At 39.1% G+C, this 23,663-nt stretch overlaps 1 protein-coding gene across 6 annotated transcripts in view; it reads right to left on the reverse strand.

Moving 5' to 3' along the window:
• The window catches only part of LOC100029754 (sodium/potassium-transporting ATPase subunit alpha-4), a 71,188-nt gene that overhangs the window by 38,255 nt on the left and 9,270 nt on the right, over positions 1-23,663 (reverse strand). For 5 of the 6 annotated variants that reach the window (XM_056816161.1, XM_056816165.1, XM_056816164.1 and 2 more), the window contains 6 exons: positions 20,359-20,493; positions 19,333-19,450; positions 16,915-17,183; positions 4,389-4,587; positions 4,067-4,176; positions 3,726-3,860 (listed from right to left, as the gene is read on the reverse strand). In XM_056816161.1, the coding sequence (XP_056672139.1) occupies positions 3,726-3,860; positions 4,067-4,176; positions 4,389-4,587; positions 16,915-17,183; positions 19,333-19,450; positions 20,359-20,493 (966 nt within the window). The remainder of the gene's footprint in view (positions 1-3,725; positions 3,861-4,066; positions 4,177-4,388; positions 4,588-16,914; positions 17,184-19,332; positions 19,451-20,358; positions 20,494-23,663) is intronic. The other variant, XM_056816162.1, reaches the window with a different exon arrangement.

The raw sequence follows: 23,663 nt of genomic DNA on the forward strand, positions 1-23,663 counted from the left end.
TTCCTTAAATGTCTCAGAGATGAGACCTTTAACAGAGAAAAGTGCTAAAAATATTTCCCCCTCATTTACCTGTTTTCTACCTAATTTTAAGGGCTCTGGTTTTGTTTAGGCAAAACCTTTAAAATTTTATATCATCGGAATTGTCCATTTTATCATATTGTCCATTTATCATATCATATCATATCATATCATATCATTCTTCCTCTTCATGGTTGTGGAAGGTAATTTCTTCTTTGTTATTTTAATTTATCATGTTTGCCACATTTTATATTTAATCATAGATCCACCTGAAATTTATTTTGGCATATAGTGTGAGATGTCAGTTTATACCTAACACTTGCCAGGCTTCTTTCTACTTTTTTCTAGCAATTTTTATTATATGGTGAATTCTTATGCCAGTAACTGGAATACATGGTTTTTGTTAAATACTATGCTACTATGTTCATTTGTTTCTGTATAGTTGTTCTTGTTCAGTCATTTTTCAGTTGTGTTTAATTCTTCATGGCTCCATTTGGGGGTTTTCCTTCTTCAGCTCATTTTACAGATGAAGAAACTCAGGTAAACAGGGTTAAGTGCCTAGCCAAGGGTCACTCAGCCACTTTTGGCACAACATTTTCTTCATTCCATCACTCAGTTGCCCTTTCAGTATAATGTCTGATGCCTCATTTGTTCCAGGAATTGACTTCATTATTTTATAGCCAGTGCCAAATTATTTTCATCATTACTGCTTTGATATGCAGGTCCTCTTTCTGACCATTAAAAAAAATTCTTTTGGAATTCTTTACCTTTTGTTATTCCAGATCAGTTTTGTTATTTTTTCCCTAGCTCTCAAAGTAATCCTTTGATAGTTTGATTGGTATAGCACTGAATATATTAATTTAGGTACATACACTGCCTTTTTTTTTTAAACCTTACCTACCTTCTTAGAATTGATACTAAGTATTGATTCCAAGGCAGAAGGAGGTGAGGGCTAGGCAATGGGGAATTAAGTGACTTGCCCAGGGTCACATAGCTTAGGAAGTGTCTGAGGTCACATTTGAACTCAGGATCTCCCATCTCTAGGCCTGGCTTCCTATCCATTGGGCCACCCAGCTGCCTCTGAATTGTCATTTTTATTATATTGACATGGCCTACCCAGGAGCAACAGATATTTCTCTACTTATTTAGGCTTGCCTTGGTTTTTCTAAAGAGAATTTTTAGTTGCAGGCTTGTAGTTCTTGTATGTGTCTTGGTAGATAGACTTCAAAATATTCTTATACAATCCATTGTTATTTTGAATATAATTTTCCTTTCTCTTTTTCTTGAATTTCTTGGTAATATACTAAATGCTGATTATAAAAGCAGATTTATTTTACACCCTGCAATTTTTTTTAAAAAAGTTATTAATTGTTCCAATTAATTAAAAAAATTTTTTTGTTCTAGGGATAAACCATTCTATCCTCCTCAAAAAGTGGCAATTTCCTATTTGCTGAGGTTTATTCCTTTGATTTCTTTTTCTTGTCAAATTGTATAGCTAGCATTTCTTGCATAAGAGTAAATGACAATGGTGATAATGAGCGTCCTTGTTTAAGCCCTGATCATATTGAAAAGGGGTCTAACCTTTCTTCATTTGATAAATTGATGACTTAATTTTAGGTAGTTAATTACAATATTAAGGAAGGCACGTTTGTTTCTATGTCATTTCATTTTTTTTTTACAAAAATGGATGTTTGATTTATAAAAAGCCTTTTAAACCTCTATTGATATAATCATGTGGTTTTTATTATTTTTGTTATGAATGCAATTTATCATGTATATGGTTTTCCTTTTATTGAGCCAACCCTTCATTCCTGGTGTAAATCCAGTTATAATGATAAATTTTTTAATATGTTGTAGCTTTGCTAATATTTTAGTTGATGTTTTTGCATCAGTGCTCATTAGGGATATTAGTCTATAGTTTTCTTTATCTGCCCTGTTTCTTTCTGTTTTAAATATCAAGACTATATTTGAATACTACCACTACTACTAATATTAATAATAATAATATTAGCTGATATACATACACCAAGAGGTTATTTGTTTGTTTTTTACCCTTACCTTCTGGTTTAGAATCAATACTGCATATTGGTGCCAAGGCAGAAGAATGGTAAGAGCTAGGCAATGGGGGTTAAGTGACTTCCTCAGGGTTACATAGCTAGGAAGTGTCTAAGGTCAGATTTTGAACCCAGGACCTCCTGTCTCTAGGCCTGACTTTCAATCTATTGAGCCATCCAGCTTCCCCCACTAAGAAGTTTTCATATGTGTTTGATCTTCATAATCACTTTGTGAAGTAGGTGCCATTATTAACCCCATTTTGCAGATGTAACTGGAGCTGTAGGAGGTTCTGTAACTTGTCCAGAGTCACAGAGTTAGTAAGTTTCTGAGGCCAGATATGAATTCAGATTTTCCTGACTCTAATACCAAAATTCTATATCTTCCTATATTTGTCACCCACCTGCCTTGTAACAAACTATGGAAGGATCCTTTCCTTTCCTATATTTCTAACTAGTTGATATAATATTGTAATTGTTTTTTGCATGTCTGATGATTCACTTGTAAATTCATCTAGTCTTATTTAAAAAAATTTTTTTGTAGCTTAGTGAAGTCTTATTTGATTTCTTTTTATGATGTTGGATTTTTTAAATGATCTATTTTATTTGAATATTTTATATATCCAAATTATCAGTTTCATTGGCATATGATTGGATAAAATTATCTTCTGACAATTTTCTTTATTTCATTTTCAGTTGCTATGAATTCTTTTTTATTTTTGGTACAAACAATTTGGTTTTCTTCCACCTTTAAAAATAAATAGTACCAGCTATTTGGTTTTCAGTTTCATTATTATTACTTTAAATCAGGCTTTTATTTATTTACTTAATTTTTAAAACTTTTCAATTTTGCTATCTCTCCTTCAATTTCAGAATTTCTACTCTGCTATTTGTTGATTTTTTTTAAAAGTTCTAGTTTTTTTTTACCTATGTGTCCAATTCAATGACCTGTTAAAATGTAAATACTTCATCATCATATAGTCCTTCCCAAATGATCAAATGCCCATCCTTTTTATTCTGTTTTAATAGTTTCTTGATATCTTATGGAATCATTGCTTTCTGTTTGGCTCATTCTAATTTTCAGGGTGTTGAATTCTTGGGCATGGTTTATGGCCATTTGTCCTAAGCTACTAATTCTCCTTGTTATTCTTTCCTCTGTATTTATTTCTTTTAATATCCCATTGTTTATTCCATTTCTTCCAGGTTCTCATTGTCCTTTTGGCTAGGACATCCTTGTCTCTGTGGCTCTACTTGGACTTGTGGAGCTACTCACTATCAAGTTGATAAGGAATGGAGCTAGAATTCAAATCCATATCCAGTGAAATTTCCACTACACCATGCTACAATTCAGTGCAGAGTTTTAAAGCCAGCAGACAAGTATTAGACACCCTCTTTATTCAGGGGAATGTGTACGACAAGCTATATGGACAAAAGTGAAAGCTGTCAACTTCACTTCTCATTCTTCTGTTTTTGAGAGAAGGAAATACTCTCAATGAAGATAACAACCTTGCCATTCATATCCTGATGCTGTGTTTATGAACATTGCCTAATAACCAATTAGGTTAATAAAGCGTAATCCTTGTCTCCCAAGTTTTGCCTGTCTGCCCTCCCCTTCCTGATTTTATTCTCTTTGCATAGTCTTCCTTAGCTCCAAACCTGGTACTTGTTGGTGGAGTTGAAGGGGATCTCTGCCTTCTTGGGATTAATTTCCCTCATCTTCATCACTGGGGCATAACATTGTTCGATGAACTTGAGTAGGGCTGATTCAGAAGCATCACCTGTTGTTTCCCTCTGCCACAGAGAGACTGGAGTCACCCCTAGGAGTATAGCTTTTGGGCACCAGGATCCGGGAGTGTCCCTGGGAGCTGTTGGGCCCGCCCGTGGAAACAAGGGGATGAATGGCCTGGGGAGAAGCCATGCATGCTGGATAATGAAGCAAGTAACTGAAGGCTGGGAGGATGGGACTTTGGTGATATTTCCTTTCACCATCCCGATACCTTAGTGATAGGGGTGTGTTCCTGATCTGGTTTAAATTCGGCTCTGTTACAGATAGCAGCAACTAGGGCCAAGATGTGCCAGGTTTTAGAATCCTTGTCAAACTTGGTCCCTGAGGAAAAGAGGAATTTGTGAGTGTGACTACCAGGGGCTAAATTGGGGAAATACCTTTATATCCCGTTTTTCATTCAAATACTTCTTAGGGTCATCATTCCTCTTCTTAAGCCCCAAATTTCTCCCCTCCCCCCAATCCTGCTATTCCCTTCCTTCCAATTCCCTCAACTCCTCCTTTCTTCCACTTCCCCCCCAAATGCTCCCAGTCACCAGTTGAGTCCTCAGTGGTGTCAGATGCAAATATTTCCCGGTCAAACCAGAGGTGAGCCACAGTCATCCGGTTCTGGGTGAGGGTGCCTGTCTTGTCTGAGCAGATGGTGGAGGTGGAGCCCAGGGTCTCCACAGCCTCAAGGTTCTTCACCAGACAGTTCTTTCGGGCCATTCGCTTGGCTGTCAGGGTTAGGCACACCTAGGGTGAGGGTAGTAGCAGGGAGAAGGAAAGTCAAAGGAGTTCAATCTGGTATTTTTTTTTGCTGGAGTTGTCACCTCGACCCCCTAACCGTTTACATCCCAGGCTCAAAGCTTTCTGTAATAATAATAATAATAATAATAGCTAATATTTATATAGTGCCTAATGTGTCCCAAGCATTGTGTTAAGTGCTTTACCATTATCATCTTATTTGATTCTCACAACAACCCTGTGAGATGAGAAAACTGATACAAAGAGAAGATAAGGGACTTGCCCAAGGTGACATAGCTAGAAAGCATCTAAGGTTGGATTTGAACACAAGGTCTTCCTAAAACTCCAGGACCATCACTCTGCCAACTGTGTCACCTGGCTGCCTAAAGCATCAAGAAGATACTTGTCCAAGAAGCTGCTGTCCAAGCTGAGGTTTTCAGAGGGTGGCTTCCACCTAGTAAGATTTGCTCAAGTGCTTCAGAGAAATGAGCCATAACTAGTCAGAGCCTAATTTGATCTAGGATATGAAGAATGAAGGCAGCAGAGACCATAGATTTGATGCTGAGAGGAGGCAAGAGCTAGGAACAGAGAGAATAATATATTATTCTTCACATATATTATACATTAATATATTGTATTATATGTAATAATAAAAATAGAACATCTCATGCTTCCCTAGTTGTTTTACAGATGAGGAGGCTTAAGTCCCAGAGAGGTTAAATGCTTTGTCTAAGGTCACACAGGTAGCTGGGATTTGAACCTAGGTCCTATGACTTCAGACCCCTGTGTTCTTGCAGGAACACGTTTAAATATAGTGCCTACAATATGGAGTGCTAGAATAGTTTCTGGAGGAAAACACCAAAGAAATTGAAGCTATAGACTTTGACCTTTCTGAATCTTAAAAATAGAAGAGGGAGCCAAGAGAAGCACATACACATGTAGACATGCATTCACATGGCCCCACACACAACACACACAAACAGAAGAAATGTATCAAAGAACACATAATCTGAAAAAAATTATTGAAGCCCTGCAAAGAAATGCCCTTTCCTTTGCTGAGGTGGGAATTAAATTACTGTGGGGGTGGTACTATAAACCTGTGAATATTTCCCTGGGGAGAGAAAGATGAGCTCTACTGAAATCAATCTGGGTAGAACTTTGCAAATGTGGCAGATTGATGCCCTGCCCCCAATCCCTGACTTTGGAAGTTGGAAGTTGGTGGTAGGGGTTGAGAGGGGTCAGGGACCCATTAACTTGGCATGAAAAGAGAGTTCTGGGAAATGAATTGAGGCATGTCTAGGGAAGGTACAACCACTGAATTTTCTCCTAAGGCTAGTGTAGTAGTGGATCAGCTGGTGACTAAGCCAAATGCCAATTAAAACCAAAGAAGGGTCTATTTATCCCGATCATTACTGACCAGACTAGGGATGCCTCTCCTCTGAAGTCCAGCTCCAATCATAGCTGATTGAGTTGTGTTAGAAGATCTGGGTATAAGTCCTGACTTTGCCACTTTATTGACACTGTGACTTTGAGCAAGTAACTCAACCTTTCTGGACCTTGGGTTCTTTATCTGAAAAATGGTAAAGTTTGACTAGATGGCTTCTAAGATCCCTTCCAGCTCTAAATCTATGATCCTGGTAAGTCCTACCAACCTGGAAAGGCTGCAGAGAGCCAATCGAGCTTAGTTTGGAGAAACTTATCATTAAAAAACTGTCTGCTAGGTGATAGATCTTTTTACTGAGCATAAGATCATATGGATTGAGAATCAGGCCTGGAGATGGGAGGTCTTGGATTCAAATATGGCCTCAGATACTTCCTAGCTTTATGATCCTGAGCAAGTCACTTAACTCTGTCTAGCCCTTACCATTCTTCTGTCTTGGCACCAATGCTTAGTATAAATTCTGAGTCGGAAGGTAAGGGTTTAAGAAAAAAAAAAGATATGGAGGGTTTATCGTATATATTGGTAGAAGGGGCACCTCTCATGACAATGAAATCATAAGTCATTTACAATATTCATGTAAAGATTATTTTCTTATCTGTAGCTCAATACTTCTTTTCTCGGTGTGTAGTTAAAACAATTTTTGTTAGCTTATTTCTCCTATGTTAACAGTAAAATACCTTTTCAAAAACTCAGCCTGGGTTTGATAATGCAGTATGGAGGAAAGAAAGTAGTGTGGGAGCCAAGAGAAGCAAAAAACAGGGGTAGCAGGAGAAAAACTGTTAGGGTTTCTAAAGCTTTGGGGTGATGGTGAGTAAAGATCTAGTAAGAGTTTTATAATAAAAAGAGGAAGTGGTCCAAAAACTCAGGTGGGAGTAGAATCCAAATGGTCCCTTTTTCTGATTGGAGTCCTGAAGCTTTGAGTGGTAGATATAGTATTGGTATGGTAAGCCAGAAGTTGAGTTAGGCTATGACCCTATTGGACAATAAACATGGAGAAGATAACACAGCATCCTGTGTGAGGGAGGTAGTAAGGAGTAGGGGCAAGCGGTCTGGACTTGAAATGACGACGGCCTGGGTTAGAATCCTGCCTCAGATACTTAATAGTTGTGTGACTCTGGGAAAGTCCCTTAGCTTCTCTATGACTCAGTTTTCTCATCTGTAAAATGAGAAAGTTGGACTTGATGACCTCTCAGCTCTAAATCCATGACCTTATGATTCAAGGAATAAAGGATTTCCCCTGGGGAGATGACCTAAGGTGCAGTTGGGAGTTTTCTGGTAGGCAATCATCTGACAGGGAGATGAGTAGATAAAAGTTAATTTCAAGTCAGTTAATAAACAATGCTGAAGCACCTACTATGTGCCTGGAAACTGACCTAAGTGCTGGGAATACAAAAAAAGAGGCAAAAGACAGTCCTTGCCCTCAAAGAGCTCACAGTCTAAGAGGTGGAGACAACATGCACACAAATATATACAAAACAAGCTATAGAAAGGAAAAATAGGAAGGATTTGCTAGAGGGAAAGCATTGGAATTGAGAGGGTAGGAAAGTCTTCCTTTAGAAAATGGAATTTTAATTGGGACTTGGCTCCAGGAAAGCCAGTAGGTAGAAATGGAGAGGGAGAACATTCCAGGCATCAGAGACAGCCAGAGAAAAATACATGGAGCCTAAAGATGGAGTGTCTTGTTTCAGGAACAATAAGGTAGACCTGTGTCACTGGGTTAAAGAATTTTTGTCAGGAAGTAGTAAGGTATAAGAAGACTAAAGGTAGTTAGAAGCTAAAATTTGAAGGGCATTGAATGTCAAACAGGTATTGAATATATTTGATCCTGGGAGCTGTAGAAAGGACTGAAGTTTGTTGAGTAGGGAGAGGATAATGTGGTTAGGTCTGTTCTTTAGGAAAACCCAAGGGTGGCTGAATGGAGAATGGATTGAAGTGGGGAGAAGCCTGAGGTAGGTAGACCCACCAGCAGGCAAATGCAGTAATCCAGGTGTGAGGTGATGAAGGTGTCTGCACCAGGGTGCTGACAGTGTCAGAGAAGAGAAGGAGCTGTATTCAAGAGATACTGAAATCAACAGGGCTTGGCAATCACTTGCAGACAGTAGTGAGAAATAGTGAAGAGTCAAGGATTACACCTGAGAGTCTGAGGGACTGGGATGATGGTCCCTTTGATAGGAATAGAGAAGTTTGAAAAGGAGAGGTTTTGAGGGGAAAGATGATGAGTTCAATTTTGGACATGTTGAGTTTAAAATGTCATATGAAAGACATCCAGTTTAAACTATCTAATAGGTAGTTGGAGATGTAGAACTGGGCAGTAGCAGAGAAGTTAGAGCAAGATAGGTAGATACGAGAATGATTATCATAAAGATGATAATTAAATCTATGGGAGTCAATGAGATCACCAAGGGAAGTAGGAGGAGAAAAGGGCCCAGGACTGATCCCTGTGGAACACTGAAGGTTAGAGGGCATGCTCTAGGTGATGATCTAGCAAAGAAGACTGAGAAAGAGAGGTCATATAAGTGGGAGAACTAGGAGAGAGTGATGTTCCAAAAACTTAGAGAGAGGAGATTATTAAGGAAGAGAGGGTGATCAACAGTGTCAAAGAGTGCAGAAGGGTCTGCTCTAGAGAATGAAGATTGAGAAAAGGTCATTAGATCTGGTAAGTGAGAGAACATCAAAAACTTTGAAGAGAATAGTTTTGGTGGAATGATAAAGTAGGAAGCCAGATTGTAAGGATTAAGAAAAGAGTGAGAGAAGAGAAAGTGGAGTTATCTTTTGTGGATTGATTTTTGAGGGGTTTAGCCACCTCAAAAAGGCCAGAAGAGATGGTTAGGATAGCAATTACTGGGGATAGAAGGGTCAAATGAGTTTTTTTGAGAATGAGAAGACATGGGCATGCTTATAAGGTCCTAGACAAGAAGCCCATAGATAAGAAAAGATTGAAAATAAGTGGCAAAATGGGGACACAATAGGGGAAATCTGTCATAGGAAATGAGAAAAAGATGGGAATTGTTTGAGTAGGTAGAGGGATTAGCATTGGCAAGGAATAAAAGGCCACTTCATCATCTGAGACGGAGTTGAAGGAGGAGATGGTGGCAGAAGGCAGTGTGATATGATATAAGAAGGAGCTATTAGTGAATGGCCTCAGTTTTTTTCTGTGAAATATGGAACAGTTCTCAGCTCAGTGTGAAAATAGAGGAGGAGCCATGGGAGATTTGAGGAGAGACGAAAAAGTTTTCCAGAGGGTGGTATTGATAGGGACATATAATAGGAAGGGCCCCGTTGAGGTAGTATATCAAATTTGTTGTGGACCCAAGCAGAGTGGCTATGTGATTTTCTCCACCTTCACTCACTAACATAGAAGTGAAGGTGGCAGATGGTGGGAGTGATATAATGCTGAGGCTTGGCTAAGTATAATTGACAAGGAGGCTAGAGATTCAAGAGAGGAGGACAGTGGTGAGTTGAATTAGTTTACCGATGAGGAGAAGAGGATAGAGTGGCTAGTGAAGGAGGGATGGCCTGGGAGAGAATTTAAAGGTCAAGAAAGAGAAGATCATGGTGTGGGTAGAAGTAGTTTGGTAAGGGAAGGCAGAGGGAGAGGTAGAAAACCAATGGATTATAGTTGGTTATGGGGATTTTGGAATTCTTAAACATGGAGGTGGTATATCTGTGGGTTGTGAAAAGATCTAAGATATGAGCATCCTTGTGTGTGACTAAGGTAAGATGAAGTAAGTCAATGGTAGTGAGTAGATGGAGGAACTGACTGGTTAGGGTATTTGCTAGAGAGCCCATATGCATGTTGAAGTCATCTAGTATTGTGGGTAACAGATAGAGAAGAGAGAAAAAAATATGAGTCATGAATCAAACTCACTGAAGAAGGAAGGGAAATGACCTGGAGATTTCTAGACAACAGCTTCCAAGATTTTAATTGGGCGGTAGAGATGAGTAGCGTGAAGTTCAACCGAGCAAAAAAAAGAACCGGGAAGTGGCAATGGGGAGTAAGGAGTATTCTAATTTTCTCAGGTGTCCAGAAAGGCTATTGTTGGGGAAAGGGAAGAACAGGTATATATATATATGTGTGTGTGTGTGTGTGTGTGTGTGTGTGTGTGTATACATATATATATATATATATATAAATAGAATATGGAAGGAATGGGAAACCAAAAGTTTAAAGATAAAGGGAACTTTGCTGCCCACAGGTCAGGTTTCAAAGTCATATCCTGTGTCTTCAAGATCAATATCTCTTAGCACTGTTTAACCAATATAATAAATTCAGTGTCACAACAAAGAGTCCCAAATTTCCCCACTGGCAAATACTTGACTTAATGGCAGCCATAAGTAAGGTTGGTTTAGAATGTAAACTTGTAAAATCTTATGGAGATGAATAATGGAAGATTATTGGCAGCTTCACTTCATAAAAAGAATAGTGGACAGTAAAACCAGTTTAAAGAAAGCTTGGTATTTGACCTTAGAGAAAGAATTGAGAAAAGTTCTGTGCTTCTCTTTATAGAGGTGGGGGACTTTGGGTATAGAATATTTGCCTATTGTTATGTTTGTTTTGCTGAACTGCTTTTTTCTTTTTTTTTTGTATTTTTGTTATAAGTGTATCAGAGTGTTGTACTGGTATATATTGGTAGTTTTTCCTTGGAACTGGGGTTGTATTGGAGGACCTCCCATGGAGCTGGACAAAGGTACATGGGTTTCATGGAGAAGGACATTTGTGCACTGTATCTCTGCTAAATGTTTTACATGACCCTCTAGAGAATCTTGAGTGGGACTTTGGTATCCATGATGGGGATTGGGGGTAGGTCAAGCTACACCAAAGGGCTAAGCCAGGAACAACTGCATACTTTGTGAGTCATAAACTGCTTCCAGTTTCTTTCTTTCAAGGATTCTTCTTTGCTAGCACATAGCCAATGCCCCTTTTGTCAAGATGTTGGGGCATGGTGAAGATGGGGTCTCTCTTCTCTTCCTCCCTCCATAGAAACAATGATGGTATTTTCATGTACATAGCAGTGAGAAGTTGAACTTGTCTCGGTGAGCTTGAGATGGACTTCTCAAGTCTGTAGCTAACTTTCATGCTTCCATAACTTGAATAAGAATACTGTGAGATGGATATTTTTAGCCTTGGTAGCTTGCCTTGTGAGCATAGGGGGTCCCAAATCATTGAACTGGGTCGTGGCTGTCAATGAGGGCTACTCTCTACAACATTGTCTTTGTCCAAGGCGATGAATACAAACAAGAGGATGAACAATATGTGCCTGGCTAGCCAGAAGACAATATAGATCCACGGCGAAAGGGAAATACCTGTTCTGTAAACCCACAAAATGGCTCAGGTTTACATACCAACCTCTTGATAGAGTACTATAGAGATGGTGGTTTAAAGATTATATTTTAATTATGTATACATGTGTGCTTATGAGTCTTTTGTGCTTTAAGCATTTCTTTAGTGGAAAGGAAATAAATCCTATACCTGACGTTTACCAGTTTGTCAAGTATTTTTTCTGGAAGGGAATGCTTTTCACAGGAAACTTAGACATGAACTATACTTAAATTTGTTGTAGAGATTCCCCCCAGAATTCAGGAGTGGGAGAATGATGAGACGGTGCAATAATCCCCCCAATATTGAATCTAGTCTGGGATATGAGTGCTTTCTGGGTCACACACAGATAATTCAAAGGATGTTTGCTTTGGTGAGGAGACAAAAGAATGGAATATATTCAGAAATTAAAGTGATGTTAAAAAAAGATTAAAAGGGGGGGGAAGAAAGATTGGCAAGAAACTCATATAAGCAAAATCATTACAGGAGTATTTAAGGATGAGACTTAAAGAACAATAAACAGATGAAAAACAAAAAATCTACAAAGAATTTTCTTTTTTAAACCCTTCCATTCCATCTTAGTATCAGTTCTAAGATAGAATGACAAGGACTAGGTAAGTGGGATTAAGTGACTTGCCCAGGGTCACATAGCTAGGAAATGTCTGAGGCCAGATTTGAACCCAGTTTCTTCTGACTCTAGATCTAGAGCTCTATCCACTATGCTACCTAGTTGCCCTTAATGTACAGAGATTTTTATAATGAATTTTTGAGCATAAAGAACAGTAGAGTCATCATACTTTGACTATAACTTCTCAGTTTAAGAGAGTCCTATAGAAGAAGGAAAAGTGGCATGAAAGAGAGCAAAAATATGCAGAGAAGATCTGGGTTGGAATCAATTCCAAAAGTATCTGAAAGATATAAAGATGCTAACGGTATGGACAAAAACCTTGGACCTTATTGATACCTTTTCAGATAAACTCAAATTAATCAATAAACATTTATTAAGCACCTGAAATACATAGATAAAAGCAAAACAGGTCTAGCCCTCAAGGAGCTTACATTCTATTGTGTGAGACTACATATACATATATAGTCTATGCAAAATATATAACTAAGGATGAGAGTCAGTTAATCAGTTGGTCAATTATTATACTCCACTTAAAGCATGTGTTAAGATGCTATACTTTGATATCTTCACCAGGTGATTCTCTATTGAATCAGTCAACCATAAGATTTATCCTAAATGCAAAAAAGTTCTTGATCAATTAAAATATCTTTGAAAGCCATTGATTAACCTGGAGTAACATTGAACAGTAATTGGTTGAAGAAACTTGGTCATGCCCTATGGATCATTTATAAAATATTACAATTGCTTAGAATTGAGGATATGAGTGTCTGCAGGAGAAATGCTGAGCCCCTGAATTATAGTGGCTGTGTTAGTGAAGAAAAGGGGACAGATGTTAGAGATTGGTTATTGGAAGACCAGATAGGATTTGGCAACTCATTGGATAGGAGGGATCAAAGATAGTGAGGAGGCAAGAGTGATCCTGAAATTGAGATACCTTAGGTGTAGAAGGATGTTAATGCTACCGAAAGAAATAGGATTGACTTTGAGAAAAACATAATGAATTCTGTCTTAGACATGTTGAGTTTGAGATGTCTATGGAATTTCTAGTTTGTCTTACCCGGACAGCTGAGTGACTCAGTGGATTGAGAGCCAGTCCTGGAGATGGGGGATCCTGGATTTAAATCTGGCCTCAGACACTTCCTCATTGTGTGACCCTGAGCAAGGCACTTAATCCCAGTTGCCTAGCCCTTACCACCCTTCTGGCTCAGAACCAATATTTAGTATTGATTCTAAGACAGAAGTTAAGAGTTTAAAAAAAAAAGAAATGTCTAACAGATAGTTGATGTGGCAATGAAGCTTAAAAGAATGACTAGGGCTACATATGTGAGTCATCTGTATAAAGATGGTAATTAAATCCATGAAAGCTGATTAGGCTACCAAGAGGGGACTGGGGAGGGAATCGTGTGGAACTCCTATTCTTTTTTTTTTTATTTTATTTGATCATTTCCAAGCATTATTCATTAAAGACATAGATCATTTTCTTGTCCTCCCCCCCAACCCCCATAGCCAACGCGTAAATCCACTGGGCATTACATGTTTTCTTGATTTGAACCCATTGCTTTGTTGATAATATTTGCATTAGAGTGTTCATTTAGAGTCTCTCCTCTGTCATGTCCCCTCAACCGCTGTATTCAGGCAGTTGCTTTTCCTCAGTGTTTCCACTCCCATAGTTTATCCTTTGCTTATGAATAGTGTTTTTTTCTCCTGGATCCCTGCAAGTTGTTCAGGGACATTACACCGCCACTAATGGAGAAGTCCATTACGTTCGATTATACCACAGTGTATTAGTCTCTGTGTACAATGTTCTCCTGGTTCTGCTCCTCTCGCTCTGCATCACTTCTTGGAGGTTGTTCCAGTCTCCATGGAACTCCTCCACTTTATTATTCCTTTTAGCACAATAGTATTCCATCACCAACATATACCACAATTTGCTCAGCCATTCCCCAATTGAAGGGCATCCCCTCGTTTTTCCAGTTTTTGGCCACCACAAAGAGCGCAGCTATGAATATTTTTGTACAAGTCTTTTTGTCCATTATCTCTTTGGGGTACAGACCCAGCAGTGCTATGGCTGGATCAAAGGGTAGACATTCTTTTGTCGCCCTTTGGGCATAGTGGAACTCCTATTCTTAAGGTCTTGGAGGAAGATGATGATCAAGCAAAGGAAAGAGAATGTGAAATAGTTGGTTAAAGAGGAAGACGGCCAAGTGGCAACAAGGCCACCAGAGCAAAAAGAAGAAAGCATTCAGGAGGTGTGGGTTGTTGACAAGTGTCAGAAACTGAAAAGAGATAAAAAAGATGAAGAATGAGAAAAGTTCATCAATTTAGCAAGAGATCACTGATAATTTTTAAGGAGAGCACTGTCAGCTAAATGAGAATGGAAGGCTGATTATGAAAGGCTGAGGAAGGGGAAGAAATGAAGGAATTAAGTGTTGAAAGCTTTTCCCAAGAGTTGGCTGAGAAATATAGGTAGGAATATATAGATTGTCACTTGACGTAGAATGTAGCTTGAGTGATCAGTGGGATTAAGTGAAATTTTTTTCCAAGTTAGTAAGTGAGTTGTGTATATTTACAGGCAGGTTGGAAGGAACCAAGATAGGGAAGAGATTGAAGATAAGAGACGCAGGGGATGATTGCGAGAATAATATGCTAGGTTTGGGTATGGGTTTGAGTTTAGGTTAGGAGGGGTTGGGATCAAAGGTACAGGTTGAGGGTTTGGCCTTGGGGAGAAGGCCCACCTCTTTATTTGAGACTGAAGTAAGAGAAATGATAATGAGAAATGTTAAGGTTTTTTGAGATGTAAGAAGTTTGCTGCAAATTTTTTCTGTTTTCTCTTTGTTCTCAGTAAAGTATCAGGCAAAGTTCTCATATGAGAGGGTGATGTGAAGGGTTAGTGCAGGAGGCTTGAGAGGAAGAGGGACTGTTTAGAACAGTTCTTGTGGGAAGTGCAATAGAAAATCAATAAGAGAAAAGTAGAAGGTTTACTTTACTGTAGTGGGGGGCCCTATGAGGCTAGATAACAAAAATTTGCAGGGAACTCAGGCACTGCAATTGCCTAATTTCCTCTAGCTCCATTCAGCAGCATGGGACTGTGAATGGAGAATGCATATGGTAGGAATAATTCAAGACTGGGATTTAGCAGGACAGGATCGGCAGAACAAGGAGCTGAGGGATTTGAGGACAGTGTATAGTTGAACATGTTATTATAAAGTCAAGATTGGGAAGGAAGGAAGGAAAGTGATGTCAAGTCAGAGGTGATGGTTTGGTAAAGAACTGAGCAACTGAGGTGGTTGAGGTTAGGTGAGGATGTAGGGGAATAAGGCATTAAGAGAGACAGAATGATGGGAAAATTTGTTCAGATAATGGGATTTCACCCTTCCTCCTAACTCCCCGATTTCTGTTGAGAGTATCACCATCTTACAGGCACTGTAGTTTGCAACCTTGGCATTGTTCTCAACTATCTATTTTTTTCTTCATCTCATGTGTGGTCTTATCTACAGACATAATATTTTTTTGTATCTGCCTCCTTCTTTCTCCTCATTTGCTTACCACTCCGTTCAAATTCTCATCTGTATTATAGCAATAAACTCCTACTTTGTCTTCTTGCCCCAAGACTCTCCTCACTCCAATTCATCCTCCCCAAGGCTGCCATATTTACGTTCTGAAAGCACAAGTCTGATCACATCACTGCCCTGTTCAAGCCATTTTCTACGGTCTCTCGGATAAACCATCAACTTAGGCTTTTAAGCCCTTCTTTGTCTAGCTCAGCTGATTTCATATCTACTCACACATACTGTATTCCAGTTAAACTGACCTACTTGTTTTCCTGTCAGATGACATTCTGCCCCCACCCTCTCACCCTCTCTCCATTCTACCTTTGTACAAGCTGCCTCCAATGTTTGGAATGCTCTTCCTTTTCTGATCTGTCTCTTGGAATCCCTTGCTCTTTTAAAGGTTTATTTCAAGTACTAACTCCTATGGGAAGCCTCTCGTTATCTTTCAGTTATTAATAAATGGTAGCATAATTTATATTTATAGTTACTTATCTTTAAACATGTTATTTCCTACAAGTAGAATGTAAATTTCTAGAGGACAAGAACTTGCATTTGCACCTGCTACATATCCTGACAAATGATACGTGCTTAATAAATGCCTTAAAAAGACCCTTACCTTCTGATTTAGAATGGATACTATGTATTGATTCCAAAACAGAAGAGCAATAAGGGCTAAGCAGTAGGCACACAGTTAGGAAATATCTGAGGCCAGATTTGAATCCAGGACCTCTCATCTCCAGGATTGCCTTTCTATCCATTGAGCTGTCTAGCTGCCTTTTTAATAAATGCTTATTGAATTGAGTGAAACAGTAGAATCTGGACAGAGAAAAAGATTTCTTTCGTGAGTAAGAAGTTAGACTACATGATGAAGATCTCTTTCTAAGGTTCCTGAGCGCTAAAATTCAAATTTTCTGAATAACCTGAGACCAAGAGAGGTTAAATGACTTATTCAGTGTAATAGTTAGCCTCTGACCTGCGATGAGAAGCCAGTTCTGATTTTTTCACCTAACCTTTCTTCTTTACACCATATTATATCTCATGGAAGGGAAGACATTGGGAACTAGAAGGTCATGGCAGGGTAGGAGGTGGATGGAGCAGGCATGAGTACAATGTTGAGAGCAAAATAATTTCTGTTAACTATTCCTAGCTAGTCAGGATCTTAGAAATCATCTAGTTTAATGCCCTCATTTTACAAATAAGGAAAACCTGGAGGTCTAGAGAATGGAAGCGATTTATCCATAGTCTCATAGGTAGAACATGGAATACGAAGCAGAGGCGTTTGAAAACAGATATCGGTTAGTACAATGTTGTGTGGAATGTCCTAGAAGTAGGGGATGAAGACCCCACTCTGCCTGAAGCTTCCTCTAACCACCCCCAACTTTTACCCTTGCCTACTCACAGTGACAGTGGCCAGTAGCCCCTCAGGCACGTTGGCCACAATAATGCCGATGAGGAAGATGACAGCCTGCAGCCAGGTGTAACCCAGGAAGAGGGAGAGCAGGAAGAAGGTGATGCCCAGAAATATAGCCACCCCCGTGATCAGGTGGATAAAGTGCTCAATCTCAGCAGCAATGGGTGTCTGGCCGGCTTCCAAACCAGAGGTCAGTGAGGCAATGCGGCCCATCACTGTGTGGTCTCCAGTGCAAATCACAATGCCTCTGGCTGTTCCTGTGGATAGAGTGAGAAGGATGATTACTGAATGTTCTCTTTTCTTACTATGGGGAGGGCTTTTGACCTGTTCAGAGGAAATAGATAGTATCCAAAAGTGAACCAGAGACTCTTGTCCCTTTGTGGCTCTTTCTCATTTGGAGAGGTGGTGTGGTTTTGTGTTTAAAGTACCAGCCTTGGAATCAGGAAATCTTGGAAGAATTTAACTTCTTGAGACTCTTTACTAGCTAAGCTATCATAGGCAGGTCAATTACTCTTGGAACCCTCATTTCCTTATCTAGTAATTGGGGATAGTAATATCTACCTCATAGGGTGGTTGTGAGATTAGAATGAGGCCGTCTATGTAAAGCATTTTGCAAACTATAAAGTACTATATAAACTTATTAGGCATCTAGCCTTTGGACTGTTTCATCAGGTGTGACAGATGGGGTCTCTCCTATTCTAAAAGGTTTGATAGTACATTTCATAATCCCTTCAGACCAATGTTTTGTTATCTAATTGTTTAGATTAGTTGAGTCTTTTTTTTTTTAAATGCCAAACTATAAATCCATTTACTCTTCTTTTTCCCTTGGTTGCTGAATATTTTTCAAAATATCTAGAAATGGAGCCATGCAGTCTTCTTTCTGGTAGTAGTGTAAGGCCAAATACCTTTCTTATCTTTACTCTAGAACCTTATCTTCAAGCATCCTAAGACACTTGGAGCCTTTTGCATTCTAATGGTCAGCACAAGAATTCATGTTTTTGTCTTTAATTAGCTTCTTCCTTTCTCTTTTACCAGTACTTACACAAATATATACACTATGACATTAAAAATAATAGGTGAGAAGCTAGCTTCAAATAAAAACACTTGTAAGGTCAGAGGGGAGAAGGATCATTATTGATGGGAAGATTGGCTACCTGACCATCTGAATTGAGAGATCAGGAACTCTCTGGAACTCTCACTGTACTAATTGTCATAATAATAGCATTTTTATAATGCTTTAAGGTTTTCAAAGGCTTTCCTCACCACAACCCTGTAAGAGTGACAGGTAGTGCAGATATTATTGTCCCCATTTTACAGGTGAAAACTGTGGTGAAACAACTTGCCAAGAGTCACACTAATAAATAGTAGAGCTGAGAATTGAATCCAGTCTTTTATGCCTCCAAGGCCAATATTCTTTACAGTACCCTGCAATTTGCTTCTTTTTTTTTTTAACCCATATCTTCTGTCCAATATTCTGAATCAATATATCTTCTGAAGCAATATTGTGTATTGGTTCTAAGGCAGAAAAGTGAATAGGACTAGACAAGGGGGGGGGGGGTTAAGTGACTTGCCCAGGGTCACACAACTAGGAAGTGTCTGAGGCCAGATTTGAACCTAGGACCTCCCATCGCTAGGCCTGGCTCTCAATCCACTGCTGTCCCCTGCAATTTGCTTCTTACATGTTTCAATTTCTCCTTTTTTTTTTCTGTAGCTTTCAAATCAAGACTGAGGTCTGATGAGCATCCATAGACAGGACCTCAGAAGCCCCATATAATCTATAAACAATACCTGAATAGGAATTTCATTTTAATGATCATCTAGACTCTTAGGAAAATCTTTAGTGAAAGATAGGTCTCTTATCCTATCTCCAAAGGTATCTATTCTGATTTTGGACAGCTCTAATCATTAGTGAGTTTTTTCATCTATTAAACCAAAATCTGCTTTCCCCACATTGCCCTTAATTCTTTCTCTAGAGCTGAAATGAACAAGTCTTCCACAGGACAGGTCTCATGTGTAGCCTAAGTCTTTTCTTCAGGCTAAACATCCCCAGGTCATTTGGCTGATTCTCATATGATATGTTCTTCATCCCCCCTCACTATCTTTGCTGCTCTCTTCTGGATGAACTGTGGGTTATCAGTGTCCTTTCTGTTTGCCAGGCACATCAAATTTTCTCCTTACTACCCCAGGTCCCACTTTACCTCACAAGGAGAGAATTTCCTTTCTGGGTCAGAAATTCTGGGAGGTGTTGAAATGATCTGCTGAAAAGTGACTGAAATGGAATCCAAACCATTTCCTTCTTGCCTGTCTTTCCTGCTCTGCTAATTAGTGAGCAGATGAGAATTTCATTACTCCTAATGGTGACTCTTAATCTCAGTTGGATTAAGCTAGTTGAACTACAAACTTCACCTTCCACACAGTTGGTAGAGAAGAAGCAGATGTTCCGGGTTTCCAGGGGATTTGGGTCAGTGTAATCAGGAGACCGGCTTTGTGGCTCTGACTCGCCAGTCAGAGATGAATTATCCACCTAGAGTAGAAAAGAAAAAGAGAACAACAGATGGGCAAACATGAAATCAGACACATGAAACGACCAGTAAGTGTTTTCCAAACATCTACCGAATATTAGGTACTGAGGAGAAAAAGACATCTCAGCTTTCTTACAGGGGTGGCCTTGGAGCATTGCAAAGCCATTCTTGTGCAAGGCAGAGCTTCATGGGAAATATTGCTGATGCCCCCGAGTTCCTCTTTTCAAAGTCCAGCTCATCTGCCATTTTGAGAGACTTTGATTCCAACTTGTATGAACTTATTATCCAACTGTTGCAAGCTCAAGTGCTGTTTTTTTCCGTCAGAACTGATAGGTTTATAGATCACATGTGTGTATATATACATACACACACAGAATGTATATATGTGTGTGTATATGCACATACACACAAAATAGTTTTACAAAGGAGAACTTTAGGAACCAAATACACACAGAAATCCATAAACATTCTATCATGAACAGGACACATTCTTACATAGTCACAGAATCATCGATTTTAAGAATTGGAAGGGATGGCAGCAACTATTGAGCCCAACCCACATGCAAAAAGGATCCCTACTCTGACAAACCCAACAGATGATCTAGAGATGGAGCTTGAGTTTAAAGACTACTAAAGAGGTCACAAAGTCCTAATGCATAGCTACGGAGACACACAGATGGATAGGCACAGACTTAGAGACACAAACACTACCACCCTCTATCCCCAGGACTGTCCTCTTTCATGATCTTCTTGGGGTTTGAGGGCCAAGATCATGTGTTTCTTTTCTGGGTCTATAAACAATATCAGACTTCTAGTGTCTTTAGTTTTGTTTCCTCCCCAACCCCTCCAATTCCCAACTCTGTCCCAAGGAAGATAGTTCAGCTAGTACCTCTTAAGCCTGCAGACTCACCTTACATCCTTGGGCAGAGATGACCCGGAGATCGGCAGGGATTCGGTCTCCACCCTTCACCTCTACCAGGTCTCCCAAAACCACTTCATTTACATTGATCTGCATCCTCTTTCCATCTCGTATCACAACAGCTTGCTATAGAGAGGTGATTGGAGGTTATCATCAAGGTTTTTTCCAGTGACTGGGTTGCCTCTGTAGAACTTTATCTGTATGGGACTAGACTATGGAAACTTTCATCCAATTCCCTTCCCCAATAGTAAATTGCCAATAGAAAACCGAAGCAGAACCTTTTCACCTATGTATGTATGTAGCTTTTGACTGTCAAGAGACATGCTAAAGATAGCTTTGGGGCTGCTTGCTTCCCCAAACTTTCCCATTAACCGTCTCTTTCTACTCAGATTTCTCCTGCCTATAGCTAACATGTTCCTCCAGCTAATTTCTCCATTTCTTACTCCTTGAATTCCTAGAATCCAGGCACCCTAAATTAGGCATAATCTCTTTTCTCTTACTATCTCATTTCCCTCAATGTCTATTCTCATTCCTATGTATATGGATTTCCAGGGCCACTCCCAGATACTTCCTCTGTTATCATACAGGACAGCCAGGCTGGACTTAAAGATCTAAAGTGGAAGAAGGAACTCAGATTTGTTGATGCTAAAAGCCCATCAGGACTTACTTCAGCATCTAAGCATCACTGTGGTTAGATCAAGAGACCTCTGACCAGTTGCCTTTGCCCTCTATCCTGGGTGATTGGGACAAGCTACTGCAGAATAACTTCTCTTACTTCTCTTACTTCTCTACTGCAGAATAACACTCTTCCCTAGACTGTGCTTCCATAAATGTTCTGAGCTGGCTCTGACTTTGAAAGGGAAGGTACGACTTCTATTTGTTAGCTGAGGAAGATTCTTTTAAAAGAGATCTGTTTCAGGGGTATCTGGACTGCTTGGTTTCACTTTTGAGGATTTCTCTCTGCTGGGAGAAACTGAGATAATTTTTTTGTTGATGTTGGGGAGGGGTTCTTTGTTATGGATGTCTGTGGTGAGGTTTCTGTTTGGAGGTTTCCCCCTTAATCATTGGAAGACCTAAATGCCTTTGTTTTCAACCCTGTAACTAGATTGAAAGGCTGAGGCAGGAAGGATGGACCATATCTTCTTTGATTCAGAGTCTAATTATGTGACTCTCCTGTTCAAGAAACTTCTGTGGCTCCCTTTCACCACTAAGATAAAATATGGACTTCTTGATATTCAAAAACCCCTCACCATCTGGTTCCAACTCTATCTCTATAGATTGATTTCACAAACTGTTTCATAAATCCCCTCATATATTCTACATTACAGACAAACTGACCTACTTACTGTTCATGTTCTACATTGTTTGTCTTCTCTCTGAATCTTTACATAGCCTGTGCCCTGTGCCAGAAATGCTCTTTCTTTTTACCCCTCCACCTCCTGGAATTTCTATCTCCCTTAAAGGCTTAACTCTATAAGAAGTCTTTCCAATCAACCAATTTTCATCTCTTCACTCCCCACCCCAAATTACGTTGACTTTACTGTGTAGATATAGCTATTTCCTTAGCCATGTCTATACTATTTCCCTCCTGTAGAATTCATGCTCATTTGGGGGGCATTTTGGGACAAGGAATATTTCATTTTTGTCTTGCATCCCTAGCTTCTAACCAAAGGCCTGGGAGGGAGGAGCACTCAATGCTTGAATAATAATGCTATTTGTAGGATGCTTTAAGATTTGTAAAGCAATGTATATGTATTATTATCTCATTTGAGGCTTAGAGCAACAAAATAATTTTCATATTATCATTTTAACCTTATCACCTTTGCTCTCCTGGTTACACTCCTTTAGATACTGTTTTGCTTGTCACTCCATGATGTGTGCTTAGAGCATACAATAATACTATAGGAGCCTAAGATTACATTGGTTTTTTGGACTGCCACATCTCATTTCTGTCCCATAGTGAATTCATAGTCCTGAATCACAGGTGTATTTTTCATATGATCTGTTTCTGAGATACCTCCCTGCATTTGGTACTTATACAATTGATTTTTGGTCTCCATGTTTAGGACTTTACATTTTTGCCTATTGTATCTTATTTTGTTAGCTTCAGTTTACTTAATCCATCCTGTCAAGATCTTTTTGAACCTGAATTCTTTTATTCAAGAATTCATTACGTACTTACATATGTGTGTGTATAATACAATTTACATATATGTATGTAAATGTATAATTCATATACATTTTTGTCATTTACAGTTTAGATAGTCAACTATGCCTTCACTCAATTCATTGTAAAAAAATGTTAAATAGGACAATTTCAAGATCAAAGCCTTGACAAAATCCATTAGAGACTCTACTCTCTAGTTTGACATCAATTCTTTGGTCACTGCTCTTTGTACCCTGTTATTAAACCAGATCAAAACCTGCTTGATCCACCTGCCTTTTTAGTAATGACAGAGTCTTTGTCCATTGCATTGCAGTCCCATTTTACTAGTTTACTAATTCGGTCTAATAAGTTGATGAGATTAGTCTGTCATGGAATCTCATTAGTTACTAGGGTTGTTGGAAGTTATCTAGTCTAATTTCCTGACCAGGAATGTTCTTTGTAGCTTCCTTAATAGATAGTAATCTAGCCTCTAATTGAACACCTTCAGTGATAAAGCAGAGTGGACTTATTATTAATGGACCCATGCTTATTATCATTTTTTCTCTTTCAAGAGCTTAGAAAATAGCCCTTTACTAATCTTATCCTAGAATTTATCAGGAGTCAACAGATAGCTTGTAATCTATATAGTTCATCCCCTTTTTGAAATGCAGGATATTTGTCTTCTGCAATCCCTTGCAACTATTCCATTTATCTGAATTCTTCAAAGATCATGATAAAATCTAGAAATCGCACTGCAGCAGAGAAACAGAAAAATAGGAGGAAGAAGTTTCATAAGTGGGAAGAAGAAAAAATGGAAGTAGGTTAATAGTTTAGCAGACCTGAAAAAAACCCCCAAACTTCAAGACAACAAGATAAGGGGTGCAACTAGGTGTCTCAGTGGATTGAGAGCCAGGCCTGGAGACTGGAGGTCCCCAGTTCACTCTGGTCTCAGACACTTCCCAGTTGAATGGCCTTGGGTTAGTCACTTAATCCTCATTGCCTAGCCCTTGCTACTCTTCTGCCTTAGAACCAATACATGTATTGATTTTTAAGAAGGAAGATAAGGGTTTTATAAAAGAAAAAGAAAACAGGATAAGATGAAGAAACCTTAAAAGAAACTTCAAGAAAATAGCATAAGATGAAGAACTTT

The sequence above is a fragment of the Monodelphis domestica genome, chromosome 2 (assembly GCF_027887165.1).
Source record: "Monodelphis domestica isolate mMonDom1 chromosome 2, mMonDom1.pri, whole genome shotgun sequence".
Taxonomy (NCBI): Eukaryota; Metazoa; Chordata; class Mammalia; order Didelphimorphia; family Didelphidae; genus Monodelphis; species Monodelphis domestica.